Source organism: Strix uralensis, chromosome 3 (genome assembly GCF_047716275.1).
Source record: "Strix uralensis isolate ZFMK-TIS-50842 chromosome 3, bStrUra1, whole genome shotgun sequence".
Lineage (NCBI taxonomy): Eukaryota > Metazoa > Chordata > Aves > Strigiformes > Strigidae > Strix > Strix uralensis.
In genome coordinates this window covers 116,142,573-116,157,563 of record NC_133974.1, presented here as the reverse complement: position 1 = coordinate 116,157,563, position 14,991 = coordinate 116,142,573, and the positions used below count along the sequence as shown (strand labels likewise).

Sequence of the window (14,991 nt, the reverse complement as noted above, 5' to 3'; positions counted from 1 at the left end):
GATGTGCAAATTATTTCTAATGCTAAGCACCTTGGTAACTGTTCCCTTTAAAGCTGGTCAGGACTGAAATTGCAAAACTGTGCTCCTCGTGCTGAGGCTGCCTTTTTCCTTTGTTTTTAGTAGCCTCCCTAAGAAGGCTGGACTGAAATTAGCATAGTATAGTCATGAGTTGGTGCCTCCAGTCTAGTGCCTCATGGGACACTCCACAGAACAAGGATTTGGGAGGGAATGATGGCTTCATCTTGGCAAACTCCCAGCTCAGGCTGGCTGAGAAATCTTAGCAGACAACTGTGGAAAAGCCTGGTAGTGAGATGTGCCTCTCTTGCGGAAAGTATTGCTAGGCTGGCAGGCGCTCAGTTTATAGGTCATAAAAACAAAATCAGAGCTAAAACCACAAAACTTGAGTTAAAATAAGATCCTATATTGTCTGTGCGCTTGTTTAGTGTCCTACGAGCTGAAATTTACTAGTCATGTAAGAAAACTGTTGTTTCCCCTGACCAAAAATATCTCATAGCATTGCTCAAGCTTTGCTATTCATATTTGTGGACAGGGAAGGCAAAGAGCTTATAGTCAGGTTGTCCTCTCACTTATGCAATTTAATGTTGTTGAATTACAAGACTTACGGAATTACAGTGAGGTTTTTGAGAATTACTCACTATTTATTCATTTTCACTGTGGGCTGAGATAACTTTTGTTCTTGAAAGGTAGGTGTCTCAAGTTTTCATTACTGTCTTAACTATAAACTTCCATCTAACAGGAGGGAGATGTGATCTGTAATGTTTTGGGGAAATACTATATTTTTGTTTTTAAAAGAAGTACTGTAGGGCTTGCTTTGGGATTAGTGGAGAATTATTGTACATTTGCCATGAACTCAATGTCGTTGTTGTTAATGTGATTAAGTCCAAACAGGTTTCATGCACCATCCCACGTTTTTTTCTGCTGAGCCTCCAAGTATCTTTCAGTGGCTGAGTTCCTGTCTGAAAGGAGAAGCAGTGCAGCCTTATCCTTACTTATCAAGAATCTGTGAAAGGAGCAAACTGGTAGTACTGGTATGTACTTTGGTACAAAAGATATGCTTGATTCTGTCAGCATAGCAGCACTGTGGCCAGGGTTTGCCCCAGCTGCTTAATTTCCTGTGAGTGAAGTGTCCCCAGTGGGAAGTCAAATAACAGAGGGTTTAGTCATACTGTGTGGAGCAGTGGGGCCATGCTGGAGGGGTATTGAGCCTGTGATAAATAACTCTGCTGTAGCTGTACTGTTTGGAGACTTAAGCATCTGCAGGTGTTGCTGCTCCATACTAAGTAGACATTATCTGTCTGCATGAAATTCTCATGAGTATCCCTGTGCAGTGTCAGCCTCTCTACAGGGAGAATAATATGTATTTAGCAGAGAGAAATCCCCGTAAGTCCTCTCTTCTTTTCTACTGTTTTAATATTACTGAAGGGTGCAGATGTGTTTTAGCAGGTGGGAGGAGGTATTTGAGGTTGGGAAGGAGAGCTAGTGAGTGCAGAGTGAGTAGCCTATGCTTCACTGCTTATGGGGTTTTTTGTGGTTTGCAGTAGTGGCATGCGCAAAGTAATAATGTAACTCAAAGTTAACTGTATTTTGAGTGAGAATTTCCTGGCTTTCTTCTTGGGCATGTATCAGCATAAATATTTAGTCGCGTGAGTAGTTATAAGTGCTGATGTTATCTTCTAGTCAGCCTTGCTCACTTATTCACAGAGCATTCATGGAGAAAACCTGCCAATACAGGGTTCAAAGCAGAGGTGTTGAGCTTGAGGTGGTTGAAGAGCATAACCAGAGAGGAGAGACTCTATCTGATCCAAGCGTCCAAGACAAGTTGCAGAGTCTCTGATAGGAGCTGCTAGGAGTCAGCCTGTTCTCTGCTTCAGAGTGTGGAGGGTTGAAGCAGCAGCACTGACACTGTTTGAAGTGCTGATGCTGTCACTTAAAATTTGCCTCTGCATTCAAACTCTGAAGAACTGTAGCCTTTCCCTTGGATGATCACCTGTGTCTATCCATCCAACTCTGTGTGACTTGCCTATGCAGAGGTCAGAGCTGGCATGTCAGCAGTGTATCTTATTGGAAGATCTTGATGAAAAACACAAAAGATTTTTACCTGTGACTTTTGCCTTGGGCATGCCAGCTTGTCTGGCAGTATCCAAAAGTAAATAGCATGACAGAACGCTGATTTTGCTGGCTGAAAGTGGACCATGCTTTGAATTGGGAACAGCTCTTCACTCGGAGTCTTCACAAAGTAGCCAATATTCAAGACGTGGATGAATGATGTCTGTAGATGACGTGTGTCTTTTGCAAGAGAAAATAAATGAAATGCGAGGAACATGGGAAATATGACTAGGAACGTGTTTTTCTGTTTAGAAGATCTTTTTACCTTTGAAACAATTATTAGGGCAAATTCAGTTAATTGTTTCAGGATGTAATTTTTCCAAATTCAAGATAGAAATCTAAAGCATAAGAGTTTGTTACTTGCTTCAGTTGTTTCAGTCTCCTTTTACTAACATTGTTTTCACAATGTCCCACTGTTTTAAGTGATTAAAGCTAGCTTCTGCCTGTTTGGCTAGGCAGATTAGCAATAGCTGCTCGCTAAATGACTTTGTGTTATGGTGTCTTTTTCCTATCCAGAGTGTGGCTCTGTACATACTTGGTGATGAGAGTGCTGTATCTAATGAAGCCTCCCATTATTTGTACAAGATTACATCAGGTAATGATGCTTTGATGCCATCATAGTATCTCCTAGTGTCTAGTTCTGACCTTTTGCTTGGAGAATGTGGAAGTAATGTGACCTTGTCTTTCCTAGGACAACGCAAACCACAAATAGAACAGGATGACAATCGGTATGGTAGTTTTTTATTATTATTTTAAACTTTTGAGTGTTTGAATTTCTGCTGACTCTTGGACTAGCTTTTATTGGCTTCTCCTTTATTCCCCTTTATTTTACAGATGCAGTTTCAGACACAGCACATCTGTTTCCAGCCTGGCTGAAAAATTAGTTATTTGGATGACTAATGTTGGTAAGAGCAGCTTTTATCATTGTGCAAAATGGTAACAGTCATAAGTAATAGTCTTGTGCTTGCATAAGATGAAATATATAGTTTGATAAAACAGTTTATTTTTTTCTCATTAATTTTAAGGTTTCACTTTAAGAGATCTGGAGTCTCTCCCGTTTGGTGTAGCTCTTCCTATTAGAGATGCAATATATTACTGTCGAGAGCAGCCTGCCTCAGACTGGCCAGAAGCAGTTTGTCTCTTGATTGGGCGCCAGGATCTGTCCAAACAGGCGTGTGAAGGGAACCTGCAAAAGGGTAAATCTGTGAGTATGGGCATAAGTGAATTTCACAGTACTGGGTATCGGGCAGAGCACTCTGTTCAGAAACTTCCCCACCATCTGCTGATGCTCAGGGCATCAGAAGGTGCAGAATTCAAGACTGAGGGCAACCCAGGGCTTTACATGCATATGAGGGTTTCAGTATAAAAACCAGCATCTGGCATAGAAAGAATAGACATGCATAGCTGTGGAAACTGTCAATATAAAACAGATTTTAAACTTAGGCATGGTGCTTAGAAGTTTTGCCTGCAGAGCTATTTCATTGCCTCTGTAAGTCCTCCTCTTCCTCTCCAAAATGGCTGCACCTTTGACAAGTGTTGGAGAGGCTTTGGGACTCTGTCCAGAGACTCTGACATCAAAACAGCAGTGGCACAGGGAGAAAGAAGTGGGCATTTGTCAGTCTGGTTCCTTCTTGGGTTGGCATGTCTGGCATCTCTGTCTTCTCTGGAAGAACCGGATTGCTTTCTGAAATACACTTTTCATATTTCTCTTTTTTTTTTTCTCAAAAAGGGTTTAGTTATTTGTATCCTGAAGTAAACTGAAAAAAAGCGTGTGGTGTTTTTCTCTTAAACGTTTTCTTCTAATGGTGGGAATCACTAGCATCTCAGAGTTGTAGCTAGTCTTGCTGAGGACACTCTGGAAGTCAAAACTTCTTGAAAGCTGGCTAGTGGGATGCATAAAAATATTTAATAGTAGCAGATTATCTGTAGCCTTTTCAGAAATCAGGAAGAGGGATTTGCAGTCTTAGTCAGAATTCTTTTTGCTGTCTTAGCTTTGGAAGTGATATTAAAATTATGCCAATTTTTCATAACAGAAGCTTCATGAATAACCCCATATCAAAAAAGTTAATTCATTTAGCAGAAAAGTAAATGAGCTATGTGTTGAAATCCCATGTCCCACCACTCATTGAAAATCCACTTTATTTTTGCCCAACTGTAACAGTACTGAATCTTAAAATTATGATAAATTTTATTTTTATCGCTTACTTTGTAATAAAACCTCGAATACATGTTACCTTAAAAGGATAAAATGATCTTCAAACACCAAATTGTTTGTCATTTCTCAGGAGGGCAGGGTGGAGTTTCCTGTTTCAAAACGGACGTTGGCTGTATGGGTGGTGCAGTTATGTATTGAGATTTAGTGCGTATTTATCAGAAGAAATTGGTTTTCATTCATCAGCTGCTAATTTGCTTGCACTCTTGGTGTCATGTGTTACCAGTGAGCCTTAGGAAGACCCTGTGTTTGATCTAGTGTGTGTGATTCTGTATCTTTCAGCCTGTTGAAATTCTGAGGTATACAACAGGAAAAATGACCAGTTTAGAGAGAGGTGTGGGGTGTTTTGTTCCTAAGTTTATCATATCAGTATTTCTCATTATCACTGCCTTGGTGTTTTTTTTAAATGAATCTCATCTGTGAAAGATGGAGAAGAAAGAGGAATATATGGGCCCACCTTAGGGTCAATGTCCAGATGATTTTGTCAGACCATAAGGAAACAGTATATTCTGCAGAAAAGCCTATTTCTGCAGAACACATGAAGAATAAAATAAACTGTGCTTCACACAGAGTGACAGCCTTGTCTGAAGCAAGTGTAGGGCAAGCAGATTGTGGGCATACTCTGTTGCATCCTGACCTATGCTATCCTTGCTGTTCTTGTCAGTGGTCCTGTGCATCACTTGTGTGATGTGAATAAACAGAGGGACAGAGTCTTAAAGGAGGATTTCATACATCTTGCATAGAAAGAGGGGCTTTTCCACAATGCTTCTAAGCAATGAAATGCTTCAGTATTTTTCTGGTCACGTAGCTCTGATGTGCAAGTGCAAAAAATGTTCTGATACTGTGGTGAAACCCAGGTTGGCTGGCAGCGACAAATGTTTGGAATTTACTGCTATGCAGGTGGACTTTTAATAGGTAGCTTGGTTTTTCCAAGGCTTTTGTGGGGGGGAATCTAAATAAAGCCCTAGTTCATGAAAACATCGATCACTAGAACAATAAAGCAGGTTCCTGAACAGAATATTCAGAACAGCAGCTCTGGTTGGGTTGAGGGTCAGTAGGTACTGACACTTCTAAAAGCAGGTTGTCACCAGAGGACTGTGTCTGTGCCTTCTGGGGTTTAACCTCTGCTTTAATACACATTGAAATGCTCATCTACATTTCTGTTTTTCACTGCTGAACTTGAAGAAAAAAAACACATGTGTTTTCACAGCCGTCATAGATAATTGTGTAGGCAAGGAGGGGAAAGCCCTTTCCTACTTAGTGCTCTGAAACAAGAAATAGTTTTGAAAGAAAGATAACTATTTCATATGTCACCTCCTCAAGCTCCCGCTTGTCGGTCCTTGCTCAGAAGCCTTTGATACATCTTTGATGTATTTGAGGTGTTATCTCCTCCTCTCTTGATAGTTATTTATCCCATTTAGGTGTGCAAAAATAGTTGATTACAATGTTCAGAAATCCTTGTGGTCTTCTAAATGAATGTAAAGAGTGTGTGAACAGTGTCATTCATGACTGCATGAATCTCAGTCCATTCTGTTTACAGGCCAGTGCAGGTAATTGTGCTGAGTTCATCCAGGTTGTGGTGGTGGTATTTGCTGGCTTTCTGATAGTTACCAATATCTGTGTGCACTACTGGAAATTACTTCTTTCCCTTGCAGTCTGTGGGCCCAGTGCTGTCCTCAGATATTCCCTCTGGAACCGAATCAGAAGAGGATGAGGATGGCATGAATGACATGAACGAGGAAGTGATGTCGCTAATATGGAGCGAGGATTTGAGAGTGCAGGAAGTACGCAGACTCCTTCAGAGTGCCCGTCCTGTACGTGTCAATGTAGTGCAGATGCCAGAAGCTAGTGACCATGAATACATAGAAGAGAAAGAAAACCGGTAAAAACTGTCTCCGTTTCTAGCAGTATTTTGTTAGCATTTCTCTCGGGTGAAAAATTGTTTGAATCTTTTTGGTGACTTAGTTAAGTATGTCTAACCAAACAGAGGTTTAGTCTGAACTGAACATTAAAGTAGGCAGGCCTGAGTGAAGGACACGTAGAAGAGGGTTGGATTTCATAATCCAAGTCTTTGAAGCTCAGTGTACATCAGAACTGTGCTGTATTTGATTTGGAGGGCTCTCTGGATTGGAGCAGCATATGGGAAAGATTGTTAGTTTGAACCCCAAACAGCATGTGGAGATCAGTTAGGGTTTGAAAGCAGATTGTAGTATTTTTTTTTTTCCACCTGAAAAGTATGAAATACAAGCAGGACTTACTGTGTAGAGAAAAATTTTTCTGTAGACAATAAAGCAATGTATCCCCTGCCTAAAACTGGAGAGACCTTTGTTCAGGGCTGATCTTAGGTCTAAGCAAGGGTCAGGGGACCTAATTAATTCTGCAGAAAGCAAATTCACTGCCCCATCCCGCTCTTTTGAAACCTCCTATTGGAGCCATTATATGCTTAGTGGCCTCACAATTGTCCCTGTCCTGCTTCTTTATCCCATTATTTTGGAGGTGTTAAAAGTATCTTCTTTAAAAAAAAACCAAAAAAACCCCCACAAAAAACCCACAAAAAACCCAAAACAAACAACAAACCCCACAGAAACAAAAAAAGCAAACTTCAGAACATCATTAACATGCAAAACTTTCTACAGAAGTAGGAAGCTAGAAGAATGCATTAAATTGTCTGACCTAACAAGCTGAGTAATCTAACAAGTCTAGAAAGTGTTTCCAGAGTAAATCATAGAGAATTGTGGTCAGCATTCTTGGAAGCACATTATTAATTCTGTACGCAGGTTATTACTAGATGTGATCACTAGTCATAGCAAGATCCCATACGACAATCAGCTTTCTTTTGCTTTCTCCTTTCACATTGGTTCCGATATGGCTGTTAACTTGTCTGTAGCACAGATTTATTTAACTAGCACCTATCTTTAAGGGAAGAATAGTGGTAAGTTTCAACATGATGTCAGCTTCGAGACTAATCTTGTAAGGACCAAAGATTTGCTTCAAAAGTTTGGCCTACTAAAAAAGGAAAGACAACATGCTATCTCATAGTTGGGGGAAAAAAATGGTATGTCCAGTGCCTGTTGTCTGTAGGTTCATTTTATATCATGTATTTGGAAAAATTTTCTGTATTGAACAACTGGCTTGGTTTTTCTGTCATCTCCCCAACAGGCTGTTACAGCTGTGCCAGCGAACCATGGCACTACCTGTTGGACGAGGAATGTTCACTTTGTTCTCATATCATCCTGTTCCAACGGAGCAACTGCCCATCCCTAAGTTGAATCTAACTGGTACGTTGGTCGGAGTTTCTTTTGGTTGTTACCCTGCTTCTTTCTGAACCTCTTGTAATTTTTATAGCATCTTTTGTGTCTCTCTGTGAAGAGTTCCATAGCTTAAGTGTGCTTTTTGTGAAGTAGTAGCTCTTTTTGTTTTGAATCTGTCATCTACTAGCTTCTTGTTGTTAGGCCGACGTTATTATCCGACACTGACACCTTATATCAGGTACATTCTGAGAAGCAGAGAGAAGTGAAATAAATTGCCGAAGGGCACACCGCTTATCAATGTTGGGGTCATACAGGACTGCAAAGTCCACATTGCTGGTTTATCTACTGTGCTGTGCTTCTGTCTTCTGACATGCCTGAAGATACCCGAGGCTGTCTCGCATTAGAAGTGTTACTCGGCCATGCTGCCAGTATTTATTCACTTGGCACCCTACTGAAGTTGAGAGCTGTTTCCGAAGCGGTTTGGATTCACCTAATTGCTTTTAATTATTTTGTCATGGGCAGGCCGTGCTCCTCCTAGAAACACTACTGTTGATCTGAACAGCGGGAACATCGATGTGCCTCCTAACATGGCTTGCTGGGCCAGCTTTCACAACGGCGTAGCTGCTGGCCTGAAGATAGCTCCTGCTTCACAGATAGACTCTGCTTGGATTGTCTATAACAAGCCCAAAATTGCTGAACTAGCAAATGAATATGCAGGCTTCCTCATGGCTCTGGGTCTCAACGGGCACCTCACAAAACTTGCCACGCTCAATATACATGACTACTTAACAAAGGTGAGGCCTTCTTTCATTGGCAACAGAGAAAAATATCTGTAGGTCTTGAATTCTTTAAACAAGAAAGAAAAGCCAACAGATTTCTTTGAAACACTGAATTGGAAGTTTTCTGGTGTGGGAGAATATCAGGGTTGCTTCATTAATGTTAGTAGTGCAGGACTTTATTTCTGTTTAAAAGACTTTAAGCAGTTTTATCACTAAATCTTTCCATATTGTGCACAGCTCATTGGGATAGGTGAATGGAACACTGGGACAAGTGTTTTTCCTTTTCCTAACACGTCTGCTTTCTTTGATCGTTGATATTTGTTTCCTTTCTCAGGGCCATGAGATGACAAGTATTGGACTGTTGCTTGGTGTTTCTGCTGCCAAGCTGGGCACAATGGATATGGCCATTACGCGCCTCCTGAGCATCCACATACCTGCCCTCCTGCCACCAACTTCAACAGAGCTGGATGTCCCCCACAATGTGCAGGTGGCTGCTGTGATAGGAATAGGCCTTGTCTATCAGGGCACCGCTCACAGGCACACAGCTGAGGTTCTGCTGGCTGAAATAGGTAGGTGAAAAAATGGGATGTGGACTGGGAGAGTCACAATGTGTGAACGATTTGCACCAGTGCATCAGGGAGCTGAGAATTTTAACTGTACGTCTCCCACCACAATATTCACCTCTCATTTGCAAACTTCATCTTCTGTTTACAGAGGAACAGAAGTTACTGTGAACTGTGTGTATAGCATAGAGTCATTGAGTTTAGTAGAAGAAATGTAGCAGTAGCATTGCTGGACCTAGATACTTTTTCCATCTGGAAATTTTGTCTGGTGAGAGGTGGTTTGGGGTTTCTGGGGCTGCCAGCTACTTGGTAAAAGGACTGCCGCAACTACCTGTTCCTCCTGACCCAGATGCCATATCTGCAGAGATGCTGACCCTGTACAGCTTTTGAGCAGATCTGTTGCACATGTGTACCCAAACACATCTGATGCTTCCCAGACATTTGTTGTTTCTTATGTCTGTCCATGAGATAGCTGCCACCATAGAAACCAGAGGTGGAGTCACTGAGTGCAGAAAAAATGCTTTCCTCTTGGAAGTGTGGTCTTTTTGGCTCAGTAGCTTGGTGGAAGTACAGCCATTATGTCCTGAATTCTCCTGTTCTGAATTTTGTTTAAGGCTTTAATCTTCAAGAGCTGATTTTGAACAGCAAATTTCTGATCTGAATTATATCCTCATTCTGTGCATAGTTCTGATTTTATTTGTAACAGTTAAGTTCTTATTAATGTTTATATGTAACTTTAGTTAAAAGACACTGTGTGGCTTATTAGAGAATGGTATAAATTTTAAGGGTGAAATTGTATCTGTTAGGTTTCTGGTAATTTGATATGTGCAATCTTTGCTAGCAACAGCTTTTGAACTCTGCTGACAGCATTTGGATAGGTTCAGAGTCTTAAAGCATATACAATTGTAATACGACATTTTCAGTGTGTCTCTGAACTCCAACCGTAACATATATGCTGCTTCTGGAGGGGTTTGCTATTTCACAGAATCACAGAATCATCTAGGTTGGAAAAGACCTTGGAGATCATCTAGTCCAACCATTAACCTCACACTGACAGTTCCCAACTCCACCAGATCCCTCAGCGCTATGTCGACCCAACTCTTATACCCCTCCAGGGATGGGGACTCCACCACTGCCCTGGGCAGCCCATTCCAACGCCCAACAACCCCTTCTGGAAAGAAATGCTTCCTAGTATCTAGTCTAAACCTTCCCTGGTGCAGCTAACTATTTGGTGATGGATGAGTTAAGTGATAATTACTTGTAATTCCACTATGAACTTTCCCGACTTAATCTTGAGAAGGGACAGATTATTTTCTTTTTTTCATTTCATTAGGAACGTAGTGCTTAATTAAGCAATGTTTACTTAACTGGAATTTTAAAAGATGAATTTCACTGTTGTGTTTTCTCCAGGACGTCCCCCTGGACCAGAAATGGAGTACTGCACAGACAGAGAGTCCTATTCACTTGCATCTGGGCTAGCCTTAGGCATGGTTTGCCTAGGGGTAAGTGTGTCTCTTCATCTCAACTGCAATTAGTAGAAGAATTGTTATATATTGAGGTGGGGTAATAAGAGCTGTTTCGTCCTTGAATCCCAACTGCCTTTGGCCGAAAGCATTTTTTTCCTTGTATAGGAAGGCACTTTCATATTATTTCTTCTCTTCTTCATTCCTTAGCACGGCAGTAATTTGATAGGCATGTCAGACCTCAATGTTCCTGAGCAGCTTTACCAGTACATGGTTGGGGGTCACAGGAGATTCCAAGCAGGAATGCACAGAGAGAAGCACAAGTCTCCCAGTTACCAAATCAAGGTACGTGTTGATGATTTTTGCTCGTTTAAGCTGAAAATAGCAATAGTTAGAAGTCCGAGAGGTGCGTGTCTTGATGCACCAAGTGACTGTGTATATGCATCACTATGGGCTGTTGCCTTCCTAGTCAACTGGTCTGAAAGTACGCGTTGTGTTTTCACAGGAGGGAGACACCATAAATGTGGACGTTACCTGTCCGGGTGCCACACTTGCACTTGCTATGATCTACCTAAAGACTAATAACAGGTATTACCTTGGAATTGCTCAGACGTTTTGCAGTAACTTGTGATAGCAGTTTAAACTGTCATAATGTTGGTTCTGCTTTGTGTGGCTTTCTCAGTTTTGTGCGTTGCTGAAATATGATCTGGAAACCCTGTTCCTTTACTGTGCTCTGCAGATCCATTGCTGACTGGCTTCAAGCACCAGATACCATGTATTTGCTGGACTTTGTAAAACCAGAGTTCCTTTTATTGAGGGTAATATTTTCTTTTGTATCATTTTTCCATCTATTTAACGATACTAAAAATGCATCTTATTTTTATTTTTTTTTTAATCCAGCCCACATGCCCATCATGCGGAATCCTTTAGATAGCTGGTAACCCTGTTGCTTGCCAGCCAAATTCATACCTTCAAACAATTTCTGCTCGAAGTAAGGCAGCTTGCATGTCATGCAGCACTAGAGGCAGAATTTATTGAGAAATATTTGAATGATATTTTTTAATTGGAATGTTAAATTAAATGTTTAGGTAAATTTTTATAGCTTTTCCCAAACTAATTTCACAGGTAAAAAATAAGTTAGGCCTCACCAGCTGTTATAAGTACATAGTGAATTTTCATCTCAGCTTACCATCAAAACACACAGACCTTGCAAGGGTTTATTCTGTGGTTCTTTTTCCTGCAAACAAAATTTACATCTCTTAAAATAAAATCTGTTTTGTCATTTCTGATACGAAGGCTGAGAAACGGTGAAGAAGCTGCTAGTGTATAGCTGGATTGTCTATGTTTCTGGATGCAGTTAGTACATTAAAAATACCATTGAAGTTTGTGTAGGTTTTTTTTTTTTCCTTCCTTACGTTTTGGCTTTCTCACTTTTTTAGACCTTGGCTCGATGCCTGATTTTGTGGGATGACATCTTGCCCAATTCCAAGTGGGTTAATAGCAACGTGCCTCAAGTAGGTATTTACATTTAATGTGTTTTACTTCCCAGTTTTATATCTCACTGGATTGTTCTGCGTGTGAGCATTTCCATAGTCACATGAGGTGCACAAGAAAATGTATGTTAATAGCGTTCACATGACAGAGATGACTCTTACATTGGATTCCTGGACTGTTATGGGAGCACTGGGAGCTCCCATCCCATCATGTTAGGAAGGAGAGGATTGAGGAGGGATGCAACTGTTGAAGACAGAAAGTGGTGCCAGAGAGAGAAAACGATTAAACTTTTCTCCACATTGACCAAGCCATGTGCAAAATTACTGCAAGGAGGTTTTGGTTGAGCATTAAGAATAACTTTTCAACAGTGAGATCAGTGATATTCTAAGATATGTGTGGAATATTTAAGACCAAATTAGATAAATATCTATCAGAAATACAGGATGCTGGTGGTCTATATGGCCTCTTGAGGTCTCATCCTGTTCTGCTTTCTCTCATATTTGAGTACATACAGTAACATTGTGCTTCTGACACAATCTTGCCATTGTTTTAGAAATCTTTAAGGGACCAGATCCAGGAGCATTGAAAGGTGTCCCTTCTGGATCAGGAGTACAATGGAGCAATAGCATGTGGGAAAAAAGCCAGCTTTTATATACCTGTTTATATCACTTATGAACCCTCAATGCCCAAAGTTTCAGTTAAATAATCATTTTCCCTGGGATTAACTTTTTTATCTCTTACGCTTTTTGTAGATCATAAGAGAGAACAGTATATCTCTTCATGCAACAGAGCTGCCTTCATCTGAAGACTTGAGTTTAGAAACACTGGCGTAAGTAACGTGAAAAATTCTTCTGGAAAAATGTAGCTGAACTCTTTATAGAGATACAAGTATGCAAAAAAACCAAAATCTCTCCCTTGATATTTAGGGAATTTTATTCTCCATTTTCTGTAAGGATAAGTCTTTTCATTTTTCTTTTTTTTTTAATTATAAATGAGTTTGCATATTCAGATGAGGAAAAGAGAAACATTTAGTCATTTCCTGTTTATGTTACTTATTAGGCAAGCTCATGTCTACATCATTGCTGGAGCGTGTTTGTCACTGGGATTTCGATTTGCTGGTTCAGAAAATCTGGCAGCATTTAAGTGCTTGGTAAGAGGTTTTTTTTTTTCCCTTCAATTTCCATAGAGCTTTAACTTATCTTTTGTATCTATATTTAGTATGCATTTTTTTCTTTCCAGTACAAATATGCAACAGATTTCCTGAAGTGTTTGTCAGCACCAACAGCTTCGATAGTAAGTTCTTTCTAGTTTTTTGTCAATGAAAAAGTGTAATGTACTTTGATTACTCTTACCAAAACCTTAATGGAAACAAAAACGTCCCTTTTACTTTTCTATATTACAGACTATTTATAGAATGTGGCAGGGCTGTGAATCATTTTTGTTAAGGACTTTGCTGGTTCTCCGCTCTCCCTCTTTCTGTGGAATGTGGTTTTCAAACTTGTGTAGAAAGCAGCGTATTAGACCAACTAGAAGCGTGCATTTGACCACAGAAGTGTAATAATGCCTTCCCTATTCTACTTGAAGACAGGTCATTATAATCTTGAAACATGCTTGAGCGTCTTGCTGCTGTCTCTCGCGATGGTGATGGCTGGCTCTGGAAACCTGAAAGTCCTCCAGCTTTGCCGTTTCATGCACAAGAAGACAGGTGGAGAGATGAACTATGGGTTCCACCTGGCTCACCACATGGCCTTGGGGCTCCTCTTTCTGGGAGGCGGAAGGTAACTCACTAAAGACAGGTTTTCCTTCTCTCACCTCTCCTGCAAAAAATGGAGCAGTGTGCAGTTTACTTGATTTTCCTTTTTTTTTTTTTTAATAACATATGGATGCATAAAGATGTTTTCTGTTGCAAATGGAAGTCCTGTTGTCTTCTAGATACTGCATTACTTAAACGCACAGGAATGTTTCTGGCTTGTGTTTATTTCCTACCACTACCTGTTCATTTTGACTGCTGTAGGAACACATTTGTAAATTCCTTGCCTGTATGCACTTTGCTACTGTCCTTCCCTTCCCTGGGACACCAAAATATTTTGAACACCTGTGCTAGTGGCCACTGTTTATTAGCAGGGAAACTAATAGACAATGTTTTTCTACAGATATTCACTGAGCACTTCAAATTCTTCAATTGCTGCTCTCCTTTGTGCTCTGTACCCTCACTTCCCTGTTCACAGCACGGACAATCGGTAAGGGTTTGCTAGGGTTCGTATTTCCTTAAGCTAAATCATCTTCTTGCAAAAGAGGCAAATGATCTAAAATTTTTACCTAGGCGCACTGTAAATACATTTTTGGAGGCTTTCCAGAAATAAGTGCAGATACAAGATGACTGTAGTGATCTTTGATCAGTGAGGCAATGCAAGCAGGTTTCCTGAGGCTCTACGCTGTGTTCCTGTGACTTGACTGTTCCAGTTTGCTCAGCTGAAAAGATTTTCATGCAAGATCTGTTTGTTTATGACTCTTAATCAGTTTTAGTTATGATTCATCAAGTCCTGTTCTGTTAGCTATCCAATACATGTTAAAAAAAAAAAACCAACCCACATAAAACCTACTACATTACTACAAATTTCTCTTTAGTTTAATCAACAGTTGTATTTGGCTGTTGAGCTGTGCGTAGTTTGGTGTTTGGGGATTATTCCCTGCCTGTACTGCACAGTGCCGAATTCCTTACTCCCACACACAGGTACCACCTCCAGGCTTTGCGTCACTTGTACGTGCTGGCGGCAGAACCAAGGCTCTTAACGCCCGTTGATGTGGATACAAACACTCCTTGTTACGCACTGATAGAGGTTACGTACAAGGTAATGTGCCTGGGAGACAGTAAGGAGCAAAGGCCTTTGAGAAGGTGTGGGAGACAACTGAAGACTCTGATAGACTAAAGGCACGCTATTTTCATTGTTGTGGCCAGCAGCCTTGGGTTTGTTTTCAAGTTGTGGTGGAGACGAGCCAAATTCTGCACTAATAATTGAAAGGTTGTGCTCAGCCCACTCACACCTTACATGTGCTTTGATGTCACCTCGAGAGCAGAATACAGGACAAGCAAAAGGCACC

General features: G+C 40.6%; 1 protein-coding gene across 3 annotated transcripts in view; it reads left to right on the top strand.

Moving 5' to 3' along the window:
* ANAPC1 (anaphase promoting complex subunit 1) overlaps nucleotides 1-14,991 on the top strand; it is a 34,047-nt gene that overhangs the window by 12,407 nt on the left and 6,649 nt on the right. For all 3 annotated transcript variants that reach the window (XM_074864054.1, XM_074864052.1, XM_074864055.1), the window contains exons 20-39: nucleotides 901-1,049; nucleotides 2,644-2,722; nucleotides 2,819-2,855; nucleotides 2,962-3,032; nucleotides 3,153-3,331; nucleotides 5,995-6,221; nucleotides 7,499-7,617; nucleotides 8,113-8,384; nucleotides 8,704-8,938; nucleotides 10,343-10,434; nucleotides 10,606-10,740; nucleotides 10,901-10,983; nucleotides 11,135-11,213; nucleotides 11,835-11,909; nucleotides 12,642-12,718; nucleotides 12,949-13,039; nucleotides 13,129-13,182; nucleotides 13,474-13,667; nucleotides 14,043-14,129; nucleotides 14,624-14,741. In XM_074864054.1, the coding sequence (XP_074720155.1) occupies nucleotides 901-1,049; nucleotides 2,644-2,722; nucleotides 2,819-2,855; nucleotides 2,962-3,032; nucleotides 3,153-3,331; nucleotides 5,995-6,221; nucleotides 7,499-7,617; nucleotides 8,113-8,384; nucleotides 8,704-8,938; nucleotides 10,343-10,434; nucleotides 10,606-10,740; nucleotides 10,901-10,983; nucleotides 11,135-11,213; nucleotides 11,835-11,909; nucleotides 12,642-12,718; nucleotides 12,949-13,039; nucleotides 13,129-13,182; nucleotides 13,474-13,667; nucleotides 14,043-14,129; nucleotides 14,624-14,741 (2,453 nt within the window). The remainder of the gene's footprint in view (nucleotides 1-900; nucleotides 1,050-2,643; nucleotides 2,723-2,818; nucleotides 2,856-2,961; nucleotides 3,033-3,152; nucleotides 3,332-5,994; nucleotides 6,222-7,498; nucleotides 7,618-8,112; nucleotides 8,385-8,703; nucleotides 8,939-10,342; nucleotides 10,435-10,605; nucleotides 10,741-10,900; nucleotides 10,984-11,134; nucleotides 11,214-11,834; nucleotides 11,910-12,641; nucleotides 12,719-12,948; nucleotides 13,040-13,128; nucleotides 13,183-13,473; nucleotides 13,668-14,042; nucleotides 14,130-14,623; nucleotides 14,742-14,991) is intronic.